The sequence below is a fragment of the Zootermopsis nevadensis genome, unplaced genomic scaffold, assembly GCF_977971745.1.
Source record: "Zootermopsis nevadensis isolate Lab colony 2312 unplaced genomic scaffold, Znev_1.0 Znev_ptg000026l, whole genome shotgun sequence".
NCBI classification, from domain to species: Eukaryota; Metazoa; Arthropoda; class Insecta; order Blattodea; family Termopsidae; genus Zootermopsis; species Zootermopsis nevadensis.
Window position 1 is genome coordinate 775896 of NW_028259158.1, and position 12275 is coordinate 788170.

The window sequence follows — 12275 nt, forward strand, 5'->3', positions numbered from 1 at the left end:
TGCTTGACAACAGCCAAAAAGGCCAATAACAGCCAAGCACTAACAACAATACAAACATTACTATACAAAAGCAAACAAACAATGAACTGAAAACATAAATGTACAATATTGATTTATTGCAAAATAACTAATAAGTAAAAAACTAAATGTTATAGATAAGTAAAGTAATAATTAAACTAAAATCAGTTCAATTTTGGACAAGCAACATACAAGATAAAATGTTATACTAAATAAATAATAAAAAAGAACAATGATTATTGTTTAAAAATCTGACTGACATCAGTAAGCAAAATACGATCTTTGTTAAAGATGTCGATGCTCCTGCAGACTGCATTGGCACCAGAAACGCATCTGGCAGGACTGGCCTTGAAATTACGTTGTACAGTAAAGGTAGAGTAGTCTCTGATAGACCTAGTAGGTATGCAGAGACTAACTGTTTCAAAAACAGACGAGCAACTAATTTTGCCTTTAAAAACATTCACGAGGAAAAGCGCATCCAAAAGCCTCCTCCTTAAATGTAACGATAAGAAGTTTAATCTAAGTAGTATATCATCGTAATTATAGGCACAAACGCTATTAAAGAATCTAGCGTAACATAGAGCTACAAATTTCCTTTGAATCCTTTCCAATTTAAAGGAATCTGTATTAGTAATAGAGTTCCAAACAACGGAAGCATACTCAATTTTGGAACGGACTAAAGTGCTGTACAAAACCAAAAGGCTATCAACAGTGGAGAAGGAAGAAGTAATGTACCGAATCAAACCAAGCATTTTCAAGCTTACGAGTTTTAATAACGTGACATGGATGCTGCGTCTCTTGGAGTCTTTCAATATATAGAAAGAACGTATTACTTAAATGCACGTGTAACATTAACGGTAAGGACTGAACGTCAGAGCAATAGAAATTTGCAATCCATGAGGTCTTATCAGAACGCTTTGTTGATAGTGACGATTTATTGCAAAAACGGGAAATGAAGGATATCATTGAATAAATCTTCCAGAAAGGCCACATAAAAACAGAATCAACGGAAGTTTGCTACTGCGTAATAAATATCACGCAGGACAACATCAGCGGATGGATTTCTTTACTGCTCACTAAGCACTGACATTAAAGTAGTAATCAATCTATAAGTTATAGGGACTAAGACTGTAATAAACTGCCTTAGTATAGTGGACAATTAAGCGCTTCTTATATGACGGCTATAAGCAATTTCCGGGATCCATATTATGGAACATTCCTTGAATGTTTGAGTACAATGTATACAAATTACTTGGAAGTAAGTTGGATCCATTCGAGTGGGCCTGTCCTGCCACATCGCCGTTTATTCTGAAACAGTTTAATGAAGATTATACGCGTGTTATGAAAACGGAAATTACGTCGCTAACTACTGAACTGGAGTTACATTGTAATTAAGACCGTCACGTATGTAGTCCTTTAAGCAGAACGAATATCGTATATGGCACATTAGCTAATAGATCTGTTAAATGTGAATACGTCAGTTCATTATCATTGTTAAAGTACTTTAAGTGTAGAAGTACAGTGCCGCCATTGGATGATTTTCTAGCTGTTATGAATTAGTCGTGTTGTCCGTTTCATTTTAGAGCTATTTTGAAATTATAAATCCTTGCTCTTCAGATATTAGACAGGACTTCTTGGACGAAGGGTCAGTAATAATCATGTTAATAAATAATCAAGTTAGAATATATACTCGTAAAGTAACAAATCTGACAAGTTTGGCCCATTACGAAAATAGTTACGTTTTCTACAACTTTTTTCAAAACGTTTTCCGTCGGTAAATATTACACGAGTTACTCTAAAGATGAATATTTCCGTCTTCTGGGTTGTTGCGCTGTGTAGTCTGGTCGATGTTAAACCAACGTTTCAGAGGTCATACTGCCTCCATCATCAGGACGGAGGCAGTATGACCTCTGAAACGTTGGTAAACATCGACCAGACTACACAGCGCAACAACCCAGAAGACAGAAATCTTCATACTCTGATGACGGAGGCAGTATGACCTCTGAAACGTTGGTAAACATCGACCAGACTACACAGCGCAACAACCCAGAAGACAGAAATCTTCATACTCTGATGACGGAGGCAGTATGACCTCTGAAACATTGGTTAACATCGACCAGACTACACAGCGCAACAACCCAGAAGACGGAAATCTTCATACTCTGATGACGGAGGCAGTATGACCTCTGAAACGTTGGTTAACATCGACCAGACTACACAGCGCAACAACCCAGAAGACAGAAATCTTCATACTCTGATGACGAAGGCAGTATGACCTCCAAAACGTTGGTTAACATCGACCAGACTACACAGCGCAACAACCCAGAAGACGGAAATCTTCATACTCTGATGACGGAGGCAGTATGACCTCCGAAACGTTGGTTAACATCGACCAGACTACACAGCGCAACAACCCAGAAGACAGAAATCTTCAGACTCACCGCTGTGAAAACTTCAAATCTCGCCCTGACGACGGAGGCAGTATGACCTCTGAAACGTTGGTAAACATCGACCAGACTACACAGCGCAACAACCCAGAAAACAGAAATCTTTATACTCTGATGACGGAGGCAGTATGACCTCTGAAACGTTGGTTAACATCGACCAGACTACACAGCGCAACAACCCAGAAGACAGAAATCTTCATACTCTGATGACGGAGGCAGTATGACCTCCGAAACGTTGGTTAACATCGACCAGACTACACAGCGCAACAACCCAGAAGACGGAAATCTTCATACTCTGATGACGGAGGCAGTATGACCTCTGAAACGTTGGTTAACATCGACCAGACTACACGGCGCAACGACCCAGAAGACAGAAATCTTCATACTCTGATGATGGAGGCAGTATGACCTCTGAAACGTTGGTTAACATCGACCAGACTACACAGCGCAACAACCGAGAAGACAAAAATCTTCATACTCTGATGACGGAGGCAGTATGACCTCTGAAACGTTGGTTAACATCGACCAGACTACACAGCGTAACAACCCAGAAGACAGAAATCTTCATACTCTGATGACGGAGGCAGTATGACCTCCGAAACGTTGGTTAACATCGACCAGACTACACAGCGCAACAACCCAGAAGACGGAAATCTTCATACTCTGATGACGGAGGCAGTATGACCTCTGAAACGTTGGTTAACATCGACCAGACTACACGGCGCAACGACCCAGAAGACAGAAATCTTCATACTCTGATGATGGAGGCAGTATGACCTCTGAAACGTTGGTTAACATCGACCAGACTACACAGCGCAACAACCGAGAAGACAAAAATCTTCATACTCTGATGACGGAGGCAGTATGACCTCTGAAACGTTGGTTAACATCGACCAGACTACACAGCGTAACAACCCAGAAGACAGAAATCTTCATACTCTGATGACGGAGGCAGTATGACCTCCGAAACGTTGGTTAACATCGACCAGACTACACAGCGCAAGAACCCAGAAGACGGAAATCTTCATACTCACCGCTGTGAGAACCTCAATTCTTACATACTCTAAAGATGTTCGTAAAAATCCATGGAAGTCTTCCTGTAATGGGTTATACTATTTAATAAGGTGATTAAACTCTGGGATTTGCATCATGTTGCAAAGAGAAATCTTAGGTATGTTATTTTGTCAAGCTTTAACCAAAATTGGAATGTGTCAAAACGTTTTAATAAACGAAATTCCGTTCAGAAGTTCTCGAGTTGTTACATGATGACAGATGGACAGACAGACAAATATGGTGAAGCTAATAGGCAAATTTTCTCAATGTTTCGTTCTCACGTTGCATCCACTGGTTCAATAAATCAAAAATTCTGGCAGTACAACACAAATGACGTATTTTCTGAGGACGAACGTTCAGAAAAGGGTTGCTTCGCCTTACATTTGAGGCAACTTCTCTGTCGCTGCTACAAGGCGGGGTGGTATCACACAGGCGTATATACGTGTTACGTTACATATCTGGACATTACTGTTATAAAGTATGAATACTAGTTTGTTGCTCGTTGTATCGTTAGCCAGAAAAGATAAGTTTCGGAGGAGCATGCTATCTTCGTCTTCAAGGTTGAAGTTGATTTTATACGGCCAAAATACTACACGGCATATCAATCCAAGAAGCCACAATCCGTAAAACTATCAAGTTCTATAAAGAGAAATATTAAGAACACGTGACACAAACAACAAAGTTGGATGAAGGAAAATGCGATTAAATACAAGGTCGTCAATGATATTTTTTCGTGGTATCCGTGCATTAGAAAGACCTTCATATCGAATTACTCGTTTATAAGATAGTAAGTCAATATTAAGATGATAAAATCAAGGATTATTCAATGAGCTTGGGTATGAAGCACACATGAACGTGATGGGGAATCCTAGCAAAAGTTTAGCTGAAGAGCTTGAAAGTAAGATACAATTTCGAAGACCTAGTAGATAGTAGTTGACTTTTAAAATCGATCTTCGGGGAAATTTCGTAAGTGCGTTTATATTGGGTTTATCTTGTTTAAAATGCGGCGGACTGCTGTGAACACAACATTGGACCTTGTTTTTTTTTGTGAAAAGAGTGGGATTCTTGTTAAGCAGCTGAGCGTACTATGACATTCTCAAGAAGGACTCTGTTTCATGAAGTATGATTATTCATTCACTGTTTACATGTAGCTACCACCTTTATATGTAGAACTAACTTTTCTGAGTGGACATATTCAATTGAGATGTCAAGCTGGTGTTCAGGCTTGTCACTGAGGAAAGCGTTGGTGTGCCTTGCAGGGGAAAACTGTACATGATTTACTTGTTATAATATAAATAATACAGATTATTAATTCTACAGAGTTTCAAATCCCGAGTATTTTTTGCTATGATGAATACGAGCTGGGATCATTGATGTGTATTTAAGCGATCATTTTAATCTCCGCTTGTACATCACGCAACACGCAGGTATTCATAAAGAACTGGACATCAATGATTAATTAAATGCCTAGAGTCATCTTGGAAAGCTAATAGTAGTCCAGCTGGTGAAGAAATATTATGACTATTAAGAAAGCCAAATTTTTCCCCTCGGAGACACCGTTTCGAGCCCAGGGCAGACCGGCAGTCTGTGTGGAATTTCTGGTAAACAAAATGTCACTTTGATAGACGTTTCTCCGAGTTATTCTGTATTCACTACAAATGCCATTCTACAGTTGTTACATATTTAGTCATGTATCGCTCCATTGATCTAGCTCGTCTCCCCAAGTCGAATTGTTACGGTGCAATATTTAATAAGATTATTTCTAGAAATCCTTCCGGTGGACTAATCAATTTAATCTGATGAACTTCCAAACTTATATTTTCACGAGGTCATTGTTTAAGATATAATAATGCGACTTTTGCTGTAAAATTTTAAAGTAATATTTGCATCCTTTCTGACATATTCATTTATTCAGTATATTACCTACAAAATGTCACTTGGAATATGAAATTTATGTTTCGCTTTTCTTCGTTTATGCTTTGGTCCAGGGGCAACATCACCTTTAAAATTTACAAGTTATGTCTCTCTGTCTCTAAAATGTCACCTAATGGCTTCTTGTACATTTTATAGTTAATGAAAATCTGTAAGATCGATTTCTGTATTGACTTTAAAATATTTCCTGTGTCATCATTTATAAAGAAGTCTGACTTAAGGTAATGTGTAGTTTTAAAACTGAAGTTTAAATTCATAAACCACAACAAAGACCGCGGGCGACTAACGTACTCAATTTTGCACACCCATGCTCTGGAGAATTGTTTGTCGGTGTAGTTTAGCTTTGTCTTGTCACCCACTCTTACACCGGCATAAGGGTTCAGGAATTATGGCCATAATGTTAAAGGTATTCCGTCGCCTTGTACAAACAAGAGCGGAGGCACGTGCTCTAATTTTGAACACGCTTGTTTTCCGAATACCTTCCTTGCGATTTCCATGTTAAGTGGAAGTTTCGCCACCTTGGCAAGGCGCGTGGATGAGATACGACGACCCTCAGATATAAAGCAATCCATCGTGAACAGCCGATGTGATTGGTCGTCTTGTTTTGAGACTGGGCCGGAGTAAACGATATTCGGCATATTCAGCTTAGAACCTCGGTGTTGGGAAGATGTTTCTGGGTTAGTCTAACCAACTGAAAATAATGATATTAAAGAAACAGATTTAAGGTTGTAGACTGGATTAATTTGACTCGAAATCAGGACCAATGGCGACTCTCGTGAAAACCTAACAAACATCCGGGTTCCAGAGTATATAGAAAAATATTTTGATTAGCTGAGCAAATAATTTACTTCTGAAGAAGGATTCTGCTTCTTTACGGATTCGCACACAACATTGAAGTTTTTATTTATTACAAACACGTATATATATATATATATATATATATATATTTAGGAACAACATTGCATTACTAAAGCGCTAATCACTCTTTCTACATGCCCTGTACGCAGTTAATCCAGATTCATACAACAACTTCGAAGTTGAAATTTCAGTTTTAACGAACACTGTCTATGATTACTATCTGGTAAATTGTGATTAGGTTAAACTAAAAGCTGACTGAGGCTGTGAATGATTAAATTACAAGCGTCAAATAAGAAATGGCGGTATAATAACGAAGTATTTATTATAAAGGAAGAAGATGAAAGTGGCAGATACCTAATCTAAGGTAATATCACAGCATTTACAGGGTGTCAGTTAATTCAAAAATATCTATCAGGATAGCAGTTGAAGATTTCTGTCTTCAGGGTTGTTGCGCTGTGTAGTCTGGTTGAAGTTTACCAACGTTTCAGAGGTCATACTGCCTCCGTCATCAGAGTATGAAGATTTCTGTCTTCTGGGTTGTTGCGCTGTGTAGTCTGGTCGATGTTAACGAACGTTTCAGAGGTCATACTGCCTCCGTCATCAGGATACCATGAAAATGGAGACTTAGGGTACGTAGTAAAGGTTGATAGAAGGCCCGTACTGGTTGGTCGTATTTCGTCAGAGGCAGAGAGCATATGGCATCATCCCGAGACCATTATTGAAGCTAGCCAGTCAATTTAAATACGTGCTAAAACCTGCATAGAATCCCAAAGACTCTTTGAACAGTTACTATTATTATGCACTTAATAGTTTGGTTGTTAATAAATGCTTAAAAATCAAAATATGAGCAGGAAATAAGATAATAATAATTTAGGGTAATGCTGATTACCACTCAGTTCAGAACCTTGTCTTTACGTCTGCTCTCTAAAAAAGTAAAGTGTAAATACACAAAACTATAGTTTTTCTGTGGTTTTGTATGGGTGTGAAACTTGGTCTCTGACACCAAGGAAGGGCATTTGAGAATAGGGCACTGAAGAGAATATTTGGACCAAAGAGAGGTGAAATTATAGGAGGATTTGAGGTTTTCACAGCAGGGAGTCTGCTACTGATTTCATTGAATCTACCCTGTACATGAGTGGTCCCCGACCTTTTTGTGCCTACGGGAACATTTGAGAGTTTATGAGATCGTGGTGGGCACCAACCAATTAACAAAGCCAAATTTTCCTTTCTCTGGACAAATAGGATATGGGCACCAAATAATACACAAAACAACACGACGTTTAATGATACAAGAAACCGTGCGATCAAAATAAGTAATTTCAAAAGTACAATTATTATTACTCAAGTGGGAAGTTAGTGTGATGTTTGGCGCTGCATTTCATCGGCCAGTTTTTCAAATTTGGGAGTGTAGTATGCTCGCAAACAATCGTCGAGATGGGCATTAGTAAGTAGTGATATGTGGTTTGATTTTATATTGTTCATGGTTGAACGGTCTTCATTATTTAGTATAACCTCTTTCCGTATCAACGCGGGCACCCAAAAAAGCCTTGGCGGGCGCCATGGAGCCCGCGGGCACCGCGTTGGGGACCACTGATCTAAAATATACAATAACAAATTTCCAAAGTAAATGTAATTATGATATATTTTGATTAATAAATGTTCTAATTATATTAAAATAATTTCTTAAGCCCTTACTTTTGATATAAACCAAAACGGTCGCTAAATGTCTAGCATAGTTCATCTCGGCGTCGCTGTCTGGAATCAAACTCAGGAATTGCTGGCACTAAACATTTTATTTGAAACCCTCGTCAATGCGTGGTAGTCAGACAAAAACACATGTGCGATCTGAAGTTCTGACAGCGGTGAAGACTGCGAAGTTGCAGACAGAATGTTCGTGAAAAATGACGTACACACTGTCGCAGCCTGCAGCAACATCGACAATCGAATTACTCTTTGTTATCTGGCTTAGTGAGTCTGCGGTACCGTTATCGTGAAACTTCATGATCGTTCCATGAGATTATCCCACCGTGAAGTTTATTAATGTGTTTATTTGTCGTCATAGCACATTCGACTCAATGAGTGAGATCTGAATGTACTGTTATACAATTAAACATCTTCAAAGCGCGATGCAGACCTATTTGTAGTAAGTTTGAACTCAGAAATGCATGTTCTTTCACTTTAATTAAATTAAATTAATTTATTTAAGTGTTTGCCATCATTAAGAAGCCAATAACAGACAAACACTGATAATACATACAATAATAATGAAAAATATTACGCAAACAGATTAACTAAACTTATACTAGTACAGTATTAAATATAACAGCCAAGTACAGGCAAACCCAAAATAGAAACAATATTTTACACAAAGAAAAATAAATTAAGAAATATAAATAAAAACAAATAATCCACCTAGGGAACACTAATATAAATGTACATCGTTAAAGAAATACAAAAAAAAAACAGATAACCAAGCTAGATCATTTCCCTTGTTGAGAACGTTCGCTCAAGGGAGACAATGTTTATGCGAAATACGTCCAAAGATTTACATACGGCATTTGCAGTGATGACGCACCTATGTCTTAGCGCACTGCTTACACTAAAAGTAGAAAATTCTCTTATTTGCATCGCCGGCACACGTGTAACAACCAAGTCCCTTCAAATAATGTATCTGTACTTTTGAATACCTCACGTAGAAATCGAATTGACGACAATAATATTTTCGTAAAAGAACAGACTTTGGTGAGATCAGATTTATATATGTATGATTTGAGGTTTTCACAGCGGTGAGTAAGAAGATTTCTGTCTTGTGGGTTGTTGGACTAATGACGAAGGCAGTATGACCTCTAAAACTTTGGCTAACATCGACCAGACTACACAGCACAACAACCCAGAAGACAGAAATCTTCATACTCATCGCCCTGATGACAGAGGCAGTATGACATTCGAAACGTTGGTTAACATCGACCAGACTACACAGCGCAACAACCCAGAAGACAGAAATCTTCATACTCTGATGACGGAGGCAGTATGACCTCTGAAACGTTGGTAAACATCTACTAGACTACACAGCGCAACAACCCAGAAGACAGAAATCTTCATACTCTGATGACGGAGGCAGTATGACCTCTGAAACGTTGGTAAACATCTACCAGACTACACAGCGCAACAACCCAGAAGACAGAAATCTTCATACTCTGATGACGGAGGCAGTATGACCTCTGAAACGTTGGTTGACATCTACCAGACTACACAGCGCAAGAACCCAGAAGACAGAAATCTTCATACTCTGATGACGGAGGCAGTAGGACCTCTGAAACGTTGGTTAACATCGACCAGACTACACAGCGCAACAACCCAGAAGACGGAAATCTTCATACTCTGATGACGGAGTCAGTATGACCTCAGAAACGTTGGTTAACATCGACCAGACTACACAGCGCAACAACCCAGAAGACGGAAATCTTCATACTCTGATGACGGAGGCAGTATGACCTCTGAAACGTTGGTTAACATCGACCAGACTACACAGCGCAACAACCCAGAAGACAGAAATCTTCATACTCATCGCCCTGATGACGGAGGCAGTATGACCTCTGAAACGTTGGTTGACATCTATCAGATTACACAGCGCAACAACCCAGAAGACAGAAATCTTCATACTCTGATGACGGAGGCAGTATGACCTCTGAAACGTTGGTTAACATCGACCAGACTACACAGCGCAACAACCCAGAAGACGGAAATCTTCATACTCTGATGACGGAGGCAGTATGACCTCTGAAACGTTGCTTAACATCGACCAGACTACACAGCGCAACAACCCAGAAGACGGAAATCTTCATACTCTGATGACGGAGGCAGTATGACCTCCGAAACGTTGGTAAACATCGACCAGACTACACAGCGCAACAACCCAGAAGACAGAAATCTTCATACTCTGATGACGGAGGCAGTATGACCTCTGAAACGTTGGTTAACATCGACCAGACTACACGGCGCAACAAACCAGAAGACATAAAACTTCATACTCTGATGACGGAGGCAGTATGACCTCTGAAACGTTTGTAAACATCGACCAGACTACACACCGCAACAACCCAGAAGACGGAAATCTTCAGATGTATATAGATATACTTATGCCACTTTTTATATAAGATTCATAACCTTTACTGGTATAACATGTCTGAATCTGGAATGCAGATTTTCTTGTGGGCTCATGTGTTCCATTCATGGGTATTTTCGCTCTTGAGAAGTGACGAAAAAGACAATGGCAGTTGGGCTAAGAATTTCGTAATAACTAACGTTGCTACAAAAGCCACTTTTGTACAAAACACTGGCTTTGTAAAGATCGCACATTTTAGTTGACTATATCTTCTATCCTTCACAAGGAATCAAATTTCTTCTCCAGTGTTGTAGAGTTATTATTTTTCATCTCTGCACGATCTGCATGGGCTATTTTCTTGTTACGCGGATTTAATTATACTCAGATCTTATCAACCTACGTCACCTCACAATAAATAATTATTATCTGATACTGTCAAATGATTTCCTTCATCAGACATATTTTAAACATGTCGACATGAAATTACACGAACTTTGCTGTGTAATATTTAAAGATAAACTTACGCAATTCTTACGATTTGTAACTTTTGCCAATTAGCTATCAGAGAGATGGCGGCTTTAATATTTAACGAAAGCGACTTTAACACGGGCTTCAGAGGCGACCGTCAGAACGCCATTGTGTCTAAAAATCACTCTTCTCGTGTTACTGTAGTACCTTGAGAATTCAAAGGGATTACCAGAATTATTCTCAGACAATTAATTCTCCTTTTAGAGTTTCGCCGTTGTTACAGAAGGCAACTTTCGCCGAGGCCGGGCGCTTAGCTTTCCAGCCTCGTATTCCGCAGATGATGAGCTTAAATCTCGACTAGGGGACCGGATATCTTGACTAAGGATTTTCGTTATTTTCGTCAGTCCCTCCGGGCAAATGACGGGATACAACCTCCCCTCTTCCTTTAAAAATAAATTATTAATTAATAATCCTATAATTCGACACCCTGTAGATGTTGTTAAATAAATAACTAAGAATTAATTAAATTAATAAACAATATAAATTGAGGCTTTATTGAGAAAACGTATGTTTGGATGAATCAATTACATCCCATACTAAGAGTTTTTTAAAACAGAATATCAATAATACAAAAGCAATAATTTCTAACCGCGGAATCACATAAATATCAATAAATGCAAAACGTTTGTTGAAATCCCCGATATTAAACGGAAATGCCAAAATAATCATTTAAGCCAATGGAAACTATGTACTCTTAATTGAAGATTTATTAGAACTAAAACAAACACAGATAATGTGAAACTGTGGATATACGTACGAATACTAAACGTACTTAAAAAAATAAGTCAGTTTCATGGAAAACATACATTGCGCGTCATATCCTAGTTATTATGACTGCTTATTATTTTTGTTTAAAGAAATAATAATGGTTGAAAAATTAGCAAAGAACGAAAGAGTAGCATTATTTTTGGTTAACAGATTTCCACAGTTTAACATCTTTATCAGTTTCAGAGTCATCATTCACTTATTGAAGGAATAATTATATGTTCTAAAAAAATCGGACAACAACAGAGTGGAATACTTTTATTAAAATTATATAATTTATAGATACCAGGGCGTTGCTAAATGCAGACTCAATCTGGAACTCTCTGCAGGAATAGAAGACTACCTCCATAAACCTCAGTCAAAATATTGTATCTGCCGGAAATGTATTATTAAAATGTATTCATGCAAACAGAACGTCACGATATACTAATTTAATACTTTGTACTTGGAATGATTAAAATTTGAGTCTCATTCGTGCGCCCAGATATCCTGATTGAAAGGTTTCATTAAACAATTTGGTTCCGGACATTTTCCTTCAAAATCCTTCCCAATTTACAACCACCGAGTCG

The 12275-nt window shown here is 38.5% G+C and overlaps 1 protein-coding gene across 5 annotated transcripts in view; it reads right to left on the reverse strand.

The window, feature by feature from the left end:
- Positions 1-529: 529 nt before the first annotated feature.
- Positions 530-12275, reverse strand: part of LOC147872551 (cephalotocin receptor 1-like) — a 416916-nt gene continuing 405170 nt past the window's right edge. For 4 of the 5 annotated variants that reach the window (XM_087356255.1, XM_087356256.1, XM_087356259.1 and 1 more), the window contains one exon: positions 7630-7903. In XM_087356255.1, coding sequence (XP_087212381.1) covers positions 7832-7903 — 72 coding nt within the window. In that variant the 3' untranslated portion in view covers positions 7630-7831. Of the gene's footprint in view, positions 1327-7629; positions 7904-12275 lie in introns of those variants that run through there. The other variant, XM_087356260.1, reaches the window with a different exon arrangement.